The sequence below is a fragment of the Schistocerca cancellata genome, chromosome 9, assembly GCF_023864275.1.
Source record: "Schistocerca cancellata isolate TAMUIC-IGC-003103 chromosome 9, iqSchCanc2.1, whole genome shotgun sequence".
In the NCBI taxonomy this organism is placed as follows: Eukaryota; Metazoa; Arthropoda; class Insecta; order Orthoptera; family Acrididae; genus Schistocerca; species Schistocerca cancellata.
In genome coordinates this window covers 16652331-16668474 of record NC_064634.1, presented here as the reverse complement: position 1 = coordinate 16668474, position 16144 = coordinate 16652331, and the positions used below count along the sequence as shown (strand labels likewise).

Here is a 16144-nt window from a genome sequence, read left to right as displayed (position 1 = left end):
CACTTACGGTTCACGTCCACGCTGTCGCGGCATGCTACCAGTGTTAAAGACTGCGATGGAGCTCCGTATGCCACGGCAAACTGGCTGACACTGACGGCGGCGGTGCACAAATGCTGCGCAGCTAGCGGCATTCGACGGCCAACACCGCGGTTCCTGGTGTATCCGCTGTGCCGTGCGTGTGATCATTGCTTGTGCAGCCCTCTCGCAGTGTCCGGAGCAAGTATGGTGGGTCTGACACACCGGTGTCAATGTGTTCTTTTTTCCATTTCCAGGAGTGTATTTTAGAGGCAATGTCTACTAGACTTTTTGCTGTGTACGACTTTGTATACAATGGTAAGCAGAGGTGGGCCACTTAATGGTGCGACAGCTGTCATCGTAGGAAAGCTGGACTGGAGCCGAAATGATCAGCGAGCAAGTTAACAAACAGACGATTTACTCGAATTTCTCCAAGAGAACGAAGCCCGATTACAAAGAAGCAGCAAGAACTAGAGTTCTAGTTGTTACAACTAGGATAAGACTCGCTGCCCTAATGGCGAACGAGGGAGTTGTAGCGTAGTGGCTCGGAGCGGGAGTGGTCCGAGAGGCCGCCTTTCGCGGCGGCAGAGGGCGCTCGTGGTGGAGAGCCGCCGGGCCCGCCACACCCCGCGCCGTCGCTGTAGGCGGCACTGATACGTGACACCACTCTCTTTTGCTTCGAACCATCCCTGAATAGTGACCACTCGTCCTGGGACCCCTGCACAGACAAAATACTGATAGAAAACGACCGGTGGTGGGAATAAAGACGCAGGGTGATCAGGACGGTGAGCGCGCGCCTGTGTGCAGGTGCCGTGCTTCGCGACGCACGCGGTGGGCACGTCGCTGGACTGGAACTTCACGACGACGCGGCAGGCGCACGCGTGCCTGTCGACGGGCGGCGTGTGCCGCTGGCCGCGCGGCAAGATGGTGGCGGGCACGGGCGGCATGCACGGCATGATGTACACGCGCGGCCACCGCGACTGCTACGACGCGTGGGCGCGCGCCGGCAACCCGGGCTGGGGCTACGACGACGTGCTGCCCTACTTCAAGAGGGCCGAGCGCAACCTCGACCCCGACCAGGTGCGCAGCGCGGCTCGCGTCGCAAAAGAACAGTGGTGGGGGCGGCAGTAGGCCGGTCTCAAAGCGGACCGTGGGGGGAGTCTGTGGCGGGGACAGAGGAGCAGAGAGCTGGGGGCAACAGCCGCCGTAACAGATGTACCGACAGGGTGAAGGGGTGGGAGAACAGCAGAGCAGTCAGTGTGAAAGTTGGGGTGAGAGAAAGGGAAATACCGGGGGGGGGGCGCAAAGGGAACACCCCAACTTCAAACTAGTACGATTACTAAATGAATACAAAGCAGCCAACCAGTTGCATCAAAAGGTGTTTTTTTTTCAACCTTCAACCATATTTTCCACAGATGTAAACTCGTCTTCTTCAATAATACGTGTACCGTAAAGAAAGTGTAATTACAATAACTACAAACCCGGAAACATACATCTAAAAATCACCCGCCACACAGGACTAGATCCCCACAAAGCCGTGGGAATATCCCAATATCATAGAACGTAATCAAAAGAATAAAAATTAGTACTTACTAAAATTTCGCATTGGAAAAACACCAAATAATGAAGCGACCTGAAAATATGCTGTCAGCGCACGTCCTTGCATACAAATGTGCTGGTCTCTCTGACCCGCGCTTGCCAAAGAAGAATAGTTAAAACAGAGGAATAAAACCATTCGAATAAAATATCAGGTCACATTTTGGGCTGCACGCCGACTGACAGGGAAGGGAGAGCGTGGACACCAGGAAAACAAGGCAGGCGGCGCGTTCGCCGATACCGAAGTACGGCTAATACGTGGAAATACACTGGGGGCGGAGTGACAGAACAGTGACAAAATAACGAATGTTGAAGGACGTTATCGTACAGTAAAATATGCTAACTTACGTTAATACCTTTATATAATAACACAAGTACATTACCGTACGAACAGTAACAAAGTTAATGCCTGAACGCTACCAATGTCTTCACAAAATACAAAACGGGGGAACGAACGCCTATGCACAAATAATGTATGCTAGAATTTTGAGGAATAAGCGACTCGCAGAGGGTGCTGGCAACTGTATGAAGATTTTACGCACAGTATAGCTCTGAAGCCTTAAAAAAAATTCTGAAAGCAAGATGCAGCTGGACATTCAGTAAATTTCCGTCCCTGAGCTCCAGATGTTTAAAGATTTCTGTTTCTTCCTTAAGGTCCAAATTTTGCTCTTCGACTTCTCTGAGTAAAATAACTATGTCTTCCAAATTTTTCGGGGTATGCTAAGCAATCAGTAAATGTTCGGCAAACGTAGAATTATGTACATTCACTCCTTTCTCTTCTAACAGATGCTCAATATATCTTGTCTTGACAGCTCTACCTATTTGATCGAGGTAATAACGTGGGCAATCATTACAGTCATTGGAAAACCAGTCGCCAGTATTTTCCAGTGCGTGCAAAAGCTTTCTTCTTTAAATTGCTGTCTGTAAAGAAGGAAATATTACATTGATAATCTTTCACTAGGAGACGCTTAATCCTGTAAAAAACATTTCTACAAAATTGAAGAGAGACGAATTTGCTAGAACGTTTGTTATTATTAGAAGCAGTGTTGTTGCTCAATGTCGAGGATTTTTGAGATGTTTCATTACTGATGATGTAATCTGCAACGCCCTCGTCATATCCGTTGTTGACTGTGATAGATTTAATCACATTAAGCTCATTTTGCTCAGTGCCAAGAAATAAAAAAAGAAGCAGCACATTTAATAATGTAATCAATGATGTGCGCTGGCAGCATATTTTAATTCGAAAAATGTCGGATCGCTTCATTATTTCCTGTTTTCCAACGTGAAATTTTAGTAAGTACTAGTTTTTATTCTTCTGGTTAGGTTTTATGATATACGGATATTCTCACTCCTTTGTTGGGATCTAGTCTCTTTATGACGCTTGATTTTTGACATGTATGTTTCCGGGTTTGTAGTTATTGTAGTTACACTGTCTTCAGGTTACATGTATTTCTGAAGAACAAGGGTTTACATCCGTTTGAACTGTGGTCAGACATTGCATGAAACCACATTTTGTTGCAACTAGTTGGGTGCTTTGGATTCATTTACTAATCTATAACCGCTGTTGAAGCCCAACCATGTTCAAAATGCTATTATTAGGTTTATTTTGATCACTTATCAAATGTATTTCCACCAATACAGCCTGTAAATGACCCAGTTTGAGAATTTCAATTATTTTCAAAAATAACGTAGGAAACATGACGACGCTCTTCGTGCACACACATTTAAGATGTTTCTTTCAAGTTCTATTAAAGGGTCCTCCGAAAGAGCAATAATTTCTTGACGTATTGCAATCTTCAGATCGTTAAGTGAACCAGGTTTGTGGCACCAAACTTTGCATTTCAAATGACCCCATACGAAGAAGTCGCAAATGCACAGATCTGGTGATAGTGCTGGGCGGTGGAGATCGCCGAAACGTGAGGTCCAGTGTTGAGGAAACATTTCTCGTAAAACTGCCATAGATGGATTAGCCGCGTGGACTGCGGCTCCATCTTGTTGCAAGCACATTTCACCCGTGTTCACTCCCAAAGCCTGAAGTTGTGTCCGCAGAAAATTGCGTAGCACTGGAACGTAATATTCAGAATTTACTGTTACAGTAGCGCCTCCTGCTTATTGTCTGAAAAAAAAAGAAAAAAACGGTCCCCAGTTTGGAAACTCCACATCACATGGTCACTTTAGCACTGTACAGTGGTGTATGACGCAATTCTTTTGGGATGTCTTTTGCCCAATAGCGACGTAGCGACAGTTTTCTTTCTTTACAAACTGTCCTAGTGAAAGTCATTTCCATCGCTCATCATTAAACGAACATTATCAGTAGCAAAAACATCATGAAGTCTCTCACAAAGCAGTGTCCGTTCGTGAAGCTTCTAAACGGCCATAATTTTATGTAGATGGAAGTGTGGATGCGCTGCAGCGAGCGGCGGCATGTAACCGGACTCGTGGGGCGCCGCCAAGTGGAGCAGCGAGACCTCTGCCGACGTTTTCTGGAGTCAGCGCCGTACGAGGACGACCAGTCCATTTTTTTCTCTTCATAACTGATCCAGCTGTGCGAAAAGAGTTAACCCATCAACGTCCAGTGCTGCGATTAGGTATCGAACCACTCGCTCGACATAGAACAGTGTACGGAAAAGCTGTTGAACGGTGATAAACAGATTCATTCATTTTGAAAAAACGCTCAGCAATGAAAACACGATGCTGAACAGCCCACTGCGCCAGTGTTACTGAAAGCTACGCAACTCTAATCTATGCGTTCATTTTGCGCCACTCTGTGCTAAATAAAAGCGAAAAAGGTAAGTCAGAAATGAAACGTAAATTGGAAAAATGAGAGAACCGTTGAAACTGGATCATTGTTACAACCGACAGTATGCAAGTACGCAAGCAAAACAGGGCGTGAAAATAAACTCAAATGATGAGAAAAATGCAGCCAGTAGAGATACGGATGTGAAATGAGCGAGGTGAAAAGAGGAAGAGGGCATTATAAAAATAAAACAGAGCGTTTGAACAAAATGAAAATGTGAGCGTAATACAGATGAGGACAAAGTAAAATGTCAGCAGAATATGAAAAAAAGCCAGAAGGAAATGAACTTTTTAGTTTACGGAAAGAAATGAAGCAATAACCAGAGTACAAATGCCTAGGTTTGGTAATACGATTTAAGAAAATCATCTTGGACTTCCAGAAGCATCAAGTGGTTCACACTTTCTGAGCTTTTGGTCAAGCACACTCTGCCATTATCAGGTTGCAGACTTGTTAGGTCACCTGACTGGCAGTGAATGTCAGTTCGCACTTGATAGTGTCCTGCAGGTACATCGGCAAAAGCTTGTCGAGTTGGAACTACACTCCTGGAAATGGAAAAAAGAACACATTGACACCGGTGTGTCAGACCCACCATACTTGCTCCGGACACTGCGAGAGGGCTGTACAAGCAATGATCACACGCACGGCACAGCGGACATACCAGGAACCGCGCTGTTGGCCGTCGAATGGCGCTAGCTGCGCAGCATTTGTGCACCGCCGCCGTCAGTGTCAGCCAGTTTGCCGTGGCATACGGAGCTCCATCGCAGTCTTTAACACTGGTAGCATGCCGCGACAGCGTGGACGTGAACCGTATGTGCAGTTGACGGACTTTGAGCGAGGGCGTATAGTGGGCATGCGGGAGGCCGGGTGGACGTACCGCCGAATTGCTCAACACGTGGGGCGTGAGGTCTCCACAGTACATCGATGTTGTCGCCAGTGGTCGGCGGAAGGTGCACGTGCCCGTCAACCTGGGACCGGACCGCAGCGACGCACGGATGCACGCCAAGACCGTAGGATCCTACGCAGTGCCGTAGGGGACCGCACCGCCACTTCCCAGCAAATTAGGGACACTGTTGCTCCTGGGGTATCGGCGAGGACCATTCGCAACCGTCTCCATGAAGCTGGGCTACGGTCCCGCACACCGTTAGGCCGTCTTCCGCTCACGCCCCAACATCGCGCAGCCCGCCTCCAGTGGTGTCGCGACAGGCGTGAATGGAGGGACGAATGGAGACGTGTCGTCTTCAGCGATGAGAGTCGCTTCTGCCTTGGTGCCAATGATGGTCGTATGCGTGTTTGGCGCCGTGCAGGTGAGCGCCACAATCAGGACTGCATACGACCGAGGCACACAGGGCCAACACCCGGCATCATGGTGTGGGGAGCGATCTCCTACACTGGCCGTACACCACTGGTGATCGTCGAGGGGACACTGAATAGTGCACGGTACATCCAAACCGTCATCGAACCCATCGTTCTACCATTCCTAGACCGGCAAGAGAACTTGCTGTTCCAACAGGACAATGCACGTCCGCATGTATCCCGTGCCACCCAACGTGCTCTAGAAGGTGTAAGTCAACTACCCTGGCCAGCAAGATCTCCGGATCTGTCCCCCATTGAGCATGTTTGGGACTGGATGAAGCGTCGTCTCACGCGGTCTGCACGTCCAGCACGAACGCTGGTCCAACTGAGGCGCCAGGTGGGAATGGCATGGCAAGCCGTTCCACAGGACTACATCCAGCATCTCTACGATCGTCTCCATGGGAGAATAGCAGCCTGCATTGCTGCGAAAGGTGGATATACACTGTACTAGTGCCGACATTGTGCATGCTCTGTTGCCTGTGTCTATGTGCCTGTGGTTCTGTCAGGGTGATCATGTGATGTATCTGACCCCAGGAATGTGTCAATAAAGTTTCCCCTTCCTGGGACAATGAATGCACGGTGTTCTTATTTCAATTTCCAGGAGTGTACATGATAACGCACAAAAAATAAGACATAGTGGCGCCTGGGGTAAGGGATGGATCCCTAGTCACTGCAAAGGGATAGTGAGAGAGAAGAGTATAGGAAGAGAGCAGATACGGTCCTGTATGCCTTGTCAATAAGAGTCATGAACAGCTCTGAATAATGATTATTACCATGTAAGAAAATGCGAGAAAAGAGAGCAGAGGAGAAGAAAGAGGACTAAAAAGTGAATATAAGGAAGGAAGATTAGAGTTTAACGTCCTGTCCGATACTGAAATAAGTGCAAACAGGCAAAAGCAAGAACGCATGTGCATTAAGAAATGCATCATGGGGAAGGAAAAAGGCGGAAAGATGATAATGAGAAATAAAATGATATTCACAAGAGAATGTAACAATGATATACAAATAATAGCTGAAGGGTTAGGTGTAGTCGGTGATCAAACAGGTAGAAAGCACAGTAGATTTATCAGGCAGAAAAATCGTAGCAAAGAAAAAAAAAATGGAAAGAAAAAATGAATAATACAGTAGATCAAGAACAAAAAGATCATATATGACATGTATAGAAAGTTGTTTCAAGGGGAAACGTTTAGGAGTATAGAAATCTCATTGCAGTGCTCATTCACGACAGTTAAAAATAACCTCTTCGTTTTACTAATATCATCATTCCCTGTCTCTTATCGTCTACTGCTACAGATTCCACGCCTTGTACGTATTAACATTTTCCACACCCACCATCTTCTCTTTTTAATTTTGCAATCTTTCCGTGTGAACGTTTTCTTCTCAACTGATCCTTCCAATACCGAGTAGATTAGTACCAGATACCAAGGAAGTTGTACCATTAATCTGACCATTCTGGGCCACGCGGTTGTAGGCGCCATGTCACGGATTGCGCGGCTCCTCCCTTCGAAGGTTCGAGCCCTCCTTCGGGTATGGGTGTGTGAGTTGTTCTTAGCGTAAGTTAGTTTAAGTAGTGTGTAAGTCTAGGGACCGATGACCTCAGCAGTTTGGTCCCTTAGGAATTCACAGACATCTGAACATTTGGCCATTCCGGTAGAGATTTCCCAGTGTACATGTTTCTCTGGCATATTCCTATTAGTGTCTTTTCCTTAAGCGGTCCTCACACGGGACGAGGCGACTAACGTTGACGTGGACGCGTACGGCACATCTGACCTCACGAGAGACAGCGGCGTCGGCACACGGGGTGAGGGCGAGCTGGATAACATTTTGCGCTCTACAGCGGCCGTTTTCGGTTTTATTTGGCTCGCAAACCACACTTTTTTTTTACGAAAATGGACGCGCTTGAAATGCCTACTTTCACACTGTTAACGACTGTCGAAGAAGAGCGGGGAAAATCGAGAAGGTTCCTGAGTCGTCGATGACATGAACAAAGAACTTCTGCTCCATGAAAATTACATAATGCTGTACAGCGATCTGAGATACAAACTTGTAGAAGTTATTCGTTAACTCAGCTGAAACTTAATCCAATTTTCTGTTTGAAATTGTGTACAGTTAAGGTTTCAATCACCAGTTGTCTCCTCCGATTGAGAAAACATTTCGTGATGGCTGGGTGTTGTGTGATGTCCTTAAGTTAGTTAGGTTTAAGTAGTTCTAAGTTCTAGGGGACTGATGACCATAGATGTTAAGTCCCATAGTGCTCAGAGCCATTTGAACCATTTTTTGGGAGAAAACATTCTGTTGGCACCTAAGTACATAGGGAGAAATCATCATCACGATAAAATAAGAGAAATCAGGGCTCGCGCAGAAAAATTTAAGTGCTCTTTTTACCGCGAGCCATTCGAGAGTGGAACGGTAGAGATAGCTCAAAGTTGGTTCGTTCAACCCTCTGCCAGACACTTAATTGTGAATAACAGAGTAATCACGTAGATGTAGATGTAGAAGGTATAGCGTCTAACGTCAGTTCGTGCGTGCATAATGTCCATGTTCTCGATGTTGCATTTACTACGAACACTCTGAAATAACGTACTTCATCACACAGATTCAATGATCGAGATTCGTTTCGTAATTTTATTCTAATGGAAGAGGAGAGTTTTCCGAAGCTGCTCATCATTGAAAAATATATTTACGGGCGAGATACAAACATGAGCCATCCATTAACCAAGAAATAGGTATACACTTTACAGAAAGTTTCATAATAGCAACCCTTCCATTGTGAAACTTGTGTTTGCTTTCAGACATTGATTGTCACTCACGTTAAGATTTCTGGCCACTGGGGAAATATTTCAGTCGTCGGCATCTGCAAGAAAAATTGCCGCAAATATATTATTTATAATAAATAACATCGAATTTTGAGATAATGCTTCTATTAAGTGAATAAGAAAGACCTACAATCTCTTAGAAAAGGAAAAGTGAAAAAAAGTTAGAAGGCGGATGTGAATCTGCAACATTACTCTACACATGTCAGAGCTCAGGGCGCTATCAACTGCGCTACAACTCCGACATAGAAATTCCCCCTGTCGATATGGCCTACAATGTTTCAAGACAGTGTCTACAAGTGTCATTATTGCAAACTGTATAAGAAAGACGCTCTTCTGATAGGTTATCAGTGTACCGTAGCGCTGAAACGGTATAGACCTCTTTTGGTAGCACACACGTTGTGATACTAAAAACATCAGCTAAACAAGTCTATACCTACCGATATGTAGTTTTCTGTCATTCTGTTATAATAAATCGTAGCTAAAACGACGCACTTTTGCGACATCATCAATTTACTGGAGCTTTGAAATATATACTCTATGAGAAAGAAAACCCACCAAATACGCTATTCAACACAATACAGTATTCATTTCACTGGCCACGTTCATCTCCTCGAGGCAAAAGCGTGACACGCCAGATCCTTTATTTGACGCTCCGCAGTGTAGCGGAACGTGGAATCACATTCTGTGACGTCACCAGTCCCACGCGCGTTTTCGCGTCCCGCGAGAGGACGGCCTTCCGTAAGACACACGCACATTTAAATTGCAAGATACAGGGTTATTACAAATGATTGAAGCGATTTCACAGCTCTACAATATCTTTATTATTTGAGATATTTTCACAATGCTTTGCACACACATACAAAAACTCAAAAAGTTTTTTTAGGCATTCACAAATGTTCGATATGTGCCCCTTTAGTGATTCGGCAGACATCAAGCCGATAATCAAGTTCCTCCCACACTCGGCGCAGCATCTCCCCATCAATGAGTTCGAAAGCATCGTTGATGCGAGCTCGCAGTTCTGGCACGTTTGTTGGTAGAGGATGTTTAAACACTGAATCTTTCACATAACCCCACAGAAAGAAATCGCATGGGGTTAAGTCGGGAGAGCGTGGAGGCCATGACATGAATTGCTGATCATGATCTCCACCACGACCGATCCATCGGTTTTCCAATCTCCTGTTTAGGAAATGCCGAACATCATGATGGAAGTGCGGTGGATCATCATCCTGTTGAAAGATGAAGTCGGCGCTGTCGGTCTCCAGTTGTGGCATGAGCCAATTTTCCGCGGGCTACGCGTGAAACTTGCCCGCACGCGTTCAACCGTTTCTTCGCTCACTGCAGGCCGACCCGTTGATTTCCCCTTACAGAGGCATCGAGAAGTTTTAAACTGCGCATACCATCGCCGAATGGAGTTAGCAGTTGGTGGATCTTTGTTGAACTTCGTCCTGAAGTGTCGTTGCACTGTTATGACTGACTGATGTGAATGCATTTCAAGCACGACATACGCTTTCTCGGCTCCTGTCGCCATTTTGTCTCACTGCGCTCTCGAGCGCTCTGACGGCACAAACCTGAAGCGCGGCTTCAGCCGAACAAAACTTTATGAGTTTTTCTACGTATCTGTAGTGTGTCGTGACCATATGTCAATGTATGGAGCTACAGTGAATTTATGAAATCGCTTCAGTCATTTGTAATAGCCCTGTACTTCCGTAGCACTGCGTTTCGGATCTCGAGCGCAGCTAGCGGCTGGTGTGTTGGTGACGGGTGATGCGGCAGCGCAGATGGAGATGGAGTTCCACGGCGCGGAGGGCGCGATGCCGGTGCAGCAGTTCCCGCACCGGCCGGCCATGGCCGAGGTGATCGTGGCGGCGCTGCAGAGCCTGGGCTACCGGCGCGGCGACCTCAACGGCGCCAACCAGACGGGCGTCGCCGTGGCGCAGATGATGGTGCAGGACGGGCTGCGCGCCTCCACGCCGCGCGTCTACCTGCGCCCGCTGCACAACTGCACCCGGCTGCGCGTCGCCATACGCGCGCACGTCACCAGGTACGTCGCAGGTCGCCCCAAGGAACGCGGCGGCTGCTTCCACTAACGTGCAGAACGCGGACACAGCTAGCGTACGATCTGATTCACTTTGTCCGGTTCCAGTCGTCAGAAGAGAGTATCATCAACTGCGCTCGCGTCCGTGTCTGCTGAGCGCTCCCACTTCACCCTCGACTCCATTCCCAGAATGAACAAGAACAAGAATGAAGGGGGCAGGGGGAAGACTACAGACCAGTAACAGACAGAAAATTTGAAATAAACCAAAGTACATTGTTCGTCTAAAACAGAATAAATGCGAGCTGGTCTTGTTACACAGCTGGAACGAAATCAACCCACAATTCTGGATTATTTAGGTTGCAGCTGTCTATCTGTACGACAAGAAAAATACATGGAAAACATGATAACTCGTGCAGTCCCTAGAAAAAGGTATTTAGAAATCTAAAATGAACTCTTCCCCGTAAATACCGAGAAAGAAAAGTGCCTGCCGTGAGGGGTTACAGATAAAAATTCAAAGACAAGCGCAGGGTGACAGCCGGCCGCTGTGGCCGAGTGGTTCTAGGCGCTCGAGTCCGGAACCGCGCTGCTGCTACGGTCGCAGGTTCGAATCCTGCCTCGGGCACGGATGTGTGTGATGTTCTTAGGTTAGTTAAGTAGTTCTAAGTCTAGGGGACTAATGACCTCAGATGTTAAGTCCCATGGTGGTCAGAGCCATTGAGCAGCGTGGCAATATTTACAACGTCAGTATTGACGAAATAAAGACTCGCTACGCAAGCGGCGTAATCACTTAGTAACAACAATCCAACTTGCCAGGAACATTCTATCCCGAAGTACCCTTACGAAATGTTCAAATGTGTGTGAATTCCTACGGGACCAAACTCCTTAGCTCATCGATCCATAGACTTACACACTACTTAAACCAAGTTAAACTAACGTAGGCTAGGAACAACACACTCACCCGTGCCCGAGGGAGGACTCGAACCTCCGCCGGCAGCAGCCGCGCAGTCCGCGACGTGGCGCCTCAAACCGCGCGGCTCTCCCTGACTACAAGCGACTGGTTTTGCACAACACAGCTCGTGTGCAATAGAGTGGCGAAGGCTCTCGCACTGCTAGCAGCAACGAAGTGAGACCCTCTGAGACCTGGAGCCGTATGGGGCTAGGCGAGGGCCTCGCCACGGTTTTCTAAACTTTGACGCAGCACAGTATTTTGCCTCCTCTCAGTGAACAAGGTTTCGTAATCAACTTTAGGGCTAAGCAGACACGAAATTGTAGAGCTGCACATGAACAAGGCTCTTGGTCAGAAAATTCGCTCAGGTTTGCCTCGTGACAATAAACCAAAATTCGACCAGAGTTGCCTCGTACCTAACACGGACTGTGTGGTGGGACCTTGCAGCCACCACGTGACACAAATACCGTCACCTCGTTACAAGTCTCATCCCTGCACTCTGATCAAGACATTCGTCTATCTCCGCCTTGAAGCTACTTTCTCCCCTCTCTATTCTCCGCCTTAATACTCTCGTAAACCATATTCTGCTCACGGAGCTTCTTCAAAAAGCACAATCCACCAACGGCGAGGCGTGTGAAATGTTTTTCCGGTAACAGTTTATTGTTTTCAGTGCCTGGTACTGCCTCCCTCCAGCAGACGAGCAATCGTTTTCACCAATCCTCTCTATTGCGCCCTCCGGTACAAGCCTCGACGTCACAGTCAGTTTGCCAATCGACACACAGATTCACCAGTCACGCGCGAACACTGGCGTGGGAGCCAACACGTCCCTCAAAAAATGCAGCAGCTGTTGGAATTGCAGTGCAGCAGATGTCAAGCCGCGCCGACCCATTACGGTGACCGTAACCGACACGGCATTCCTAGGTAACCCAACGGAAGAAACATTGTCAAGGCTACCAGCGAACGCTGATGTTTACTCTCTCCTCTTCAGGGATCAGTTACGAGTGTCCCCTTTTGATGTGATCCTGCGAAGGAGCCATAAAACGCAGACACCGGCCTCTCCACAGAGATGTCCAGTGTCCCAGTAAACGCTCGTTCCTGCGGTACAGTGGGAAACCCACTGCTGCTAAGCCCCGTCCACCACAGTACCACCCAAACTGGGAAGCGGTGACCGAGACTCCTCGCCCATCACCCCACTGCATCTGAGCTCAGTCCTCGACATTCTCTAAATTCTCAGCAACAAAGTAGCTGCTCTGCAGTCTACTCCGATGACTACGACCAGCAGCAGCCTTAGCTATTCACGAGGAAGACGTGCTTCCTACATGAGCACATTTTCTTAACATCAAAACACTGCATGCGAAATTACATTACAATCGACGCCGTGCCTAATCACAGTCGATTTCCCCCCTCCCCAAGTATGAACTCTAGGGATCGATCGATGAGAGGATACGGAACAAAAAAGGTCTAGTGAACTTATTTCCGGAAACGCATGGTTTCCATGCTAGAGACCACTCATTGAATCATACTTTGGTACAGAGACTGCGGTCTAATAAGCGCTGTACCATGCAGCCACAGTTACAGTATGCATGATTTCCTCCTAAAGCGTAGTAATGTTTCTCATACGTAATGCCCTAGCGCTCTCTCCTGCCATAGTAATTGGTAACGTTGTGTCCGATTCACTTCTCTGGCTGACTCATTTCGTAGTGGATGTCACACAGCGTTGTACACAATGGTTCCGTATTTGCCGGCATGGTGTTTTCTTACGAAAGGCAAATGGCAACGAGCGGCGGGCACAAGGTTGTATCAGGAGACCTCTCCCCGCCGACAACGACCACAGCATTCAATGTTTGCAACAGTGTTTCGCCGTTTGTCTGAGACAGAGTCGTTTCAGGAAGCAGGAAATCACGAAGGACGTACCCGAAATGTACGGACACCAGACCTGGAGGAAAACGTGATTAACACTGTGGAAGGCGACCGCCGTGTCAGCACCAGGCAGTTGGCCCACCACTACACAGTAAGTCAGATGACCTTATGGAACATTCTCCATGACAATTGTTACCACCCTTACCACTTAAAGCGTGTGCAGGGCTGACTAGCGACAGAGTTTCCACATCGGGAGCAGTTTTGTCACTGGTTTCTTCACCAGGCAACTAAGATTCCGGGATTTGTGTCATCCATCCTATTCACAGATGAGGCCCCCTCTACGCGGAGTGGTTTCTTCAACTTTTGTAACAGTCATCTGTCGGAATGTATGCAAAACCCCCATGGTAAAGTGAAAATGAACCATAACCATCGGTGTAGCCGGAATGGGTGGTGCTGGATAATTGGCGATCGTATTTTGAGACCAGTCTTCCTTCCACGTCCCCTAAGAGTCGTTTCTTGAGGGTGACTTTGCCCCCCCCCCCCTCCCCTGCTGGAAGAAGTGCCATTGATGTTTCGAAGGGAAGGATTATGTAGCTGTTACATGATGGTGCTCCAGCTCACTTCGCCGTTAACGTCCGGACGCATCCGAATCGTGTCTTCCCTAGTCGATGGATCCAACGAAGGGAGTCCAGTTGCACGGTCTGCTCGTTCACCGAGTCTCAACCTGTGCGATTTCTGGTTATGGGCCCATCTAAAGAAATATGGTGTATGAAGAGCCCATTCTAGATGTGGGGACCCTGGAGCATCGTATTCGTGCCGCCTTTGACACTGTTCGGACGCAGTCTGGCTGATGTGAACGTGTGAGACAGGACATGGTACGGTGGGTACACGCACGCGTTAAAGCACGTCGAAACCATTTTCAGCACACACTGTAGCTGTGGCTGCATCGTACAGCACGTGCCTGTAACAATGTAAAATGGTCTCCAGCACGGAAACCATGCATTTGCGGACACAAGTTCATTAGACCTTGCGACCGAACCGCTGAATCTTTCCATCAGTAAATGGGGTATGTTCTCCACTGACTCGGTTGTTTTAACCCCCTCCACTGACGGAATGACCCACTTCCCAATTCCGTATGTATAAAACCAATACGAACTTGTAGCTGTCACGCCTTTGCGCTTACTGCTACGTATTTTAACTGTAAATAGCTCAGTCCCAATGGTAAGAGGCAGTAGTGAATTCACGTTGTTAATATTTGAATCCAGCAAAGCTGCCACAAGCTCAGCTCACTTTTACTCCACTCCTACCATTGCACCACATTAACTAGGCGCTACGTGGACCTTGCTAAATTGACTTGCGTATACATTTTTGACCGTTACTCGCCAGTATTTACCTAATGATTAGTACACTCCTAACCGGACTATTTCCCTAAGAGCTGTGATGATTGAACGGGTTCGATCCACGGCCTACAGTGCCCTACAGTTCACACGGTAACACTGCCTACCTGACCCACTTAACTTGGTAGTGAGCTTATGTATCCAATCACCACTGCTAGCAGCAGTGGATAATCCTATCAGCACGACGAGAGCAGCAGACTTACCGTCGAATCCTCCTGAAAATACTTATAACTATGGCCGCCAGCTCTGAAGGAGCAAAAGAATAAATCAATTTTTGGGCTCGTTTCAAAGTGAAATGGCTTGAGTTGAATTTAAACTTAATTCTGAATATTACTATTTCTGATCATTCTAGATGATTCTACAAAGCAAATACTCTCTCAATTTCTGTGAGTTGGCTTGGTAATTACTACCAAGACAGGTTATGCAACTTCGGTTAACAAAATTCTATCCTTCAACTTATTTAATGATTTTGGATATTACTCTTTGGACCATTGATACAGAATTAGTTAAGTGACTTTACTTGAAAGGCTGCTCAGAAAAATTTAAGTAACTATAAATAGGCGACTCATTCTGGTGTGACCATTGCTCTTTTCAACATTCTTATACGCTACAGTATTCTACAACCAAAAGAATTGTAAATGAAAGAGGCGATGGTGGCCTCAGTCTGATTTCACTATACTATGTTTGAGGTTACTACACTTTACAATGAACAACATGCGTCGTAATTTTACTCATTACTATATTCTGTCCTCTGCACTTGCATAAAAGGAAACTGGTATTCTCCTTTTACATGTATACAAAGTTCGACTTAACAATTGCAAGCAGTCTTGCCTTGGGTAGACGTGTCGGTGCTGGTGGTGAGATGCATGTGGCTAACGCAGCTCTTCACGCCTCATGCCCTTAATGGCGGCTGGAACTATGAGCTGTAGCACTCGTATAAGCTACTGCATGTCCGCCATAAAATCTGGGCACAGGAACTCTTACAATCAGCCCCAGTGGCATAAAGGCGGCTTCAACAACCATTCGTCGCGTTTTACTCCAAAAACGGCGACGACATTCGCCTCTTCTCTGTTGCACAATCACTTTTGCCTGAGCACAGTTACACACGTCCGATCACGTCAACACTCCCCAGGCCATTCCATTGTTCAGTCCCTGTGTCTCCAGCTACCCCTAGCTACGCTCGTATCACCAAGAGTGGGGGCGTTCCCCTACCACCTTTTTACCGAAATCATTTAGTATTTAAGAATATTTATATTTACTACCCTGGAGTTCATACCAGTCATAATAATTTACTACTAGCGCTTTACAACATTAAATTATACAGTAATA

General features: G+C 47.1%; 1 protein-coding gene across 1 annotated transcript in view; it reads left to right on the top strand.

Moving 5' to 3' along the window:
* The first annotated feature begins 290 nt into the window (after nucleotides 1-290).
* Nucleotides 291-16144, top strand: part of LOC126100711 (glucose dehydrogenase [FAD, quinone]-like) — a 55818-nt gene continuing 39964 nt past the window's right edge. The window contains exons 1-3 of the mRNA XM_049911331.1: nucleotides 291-323; nucleotides 823-1095; nucleotides 10356-10618. Of these exons, the coding sequence (XP_049767288.1) occupies nucleotides 291-323; nucleotides 823-1095; nucleotides 10356-10618 (569 nt within the window). The remainder of the gene's footprint in view (nucleotides 324-822; nucleotides 1096-10355; nucleotides 10619-16144) is intronic.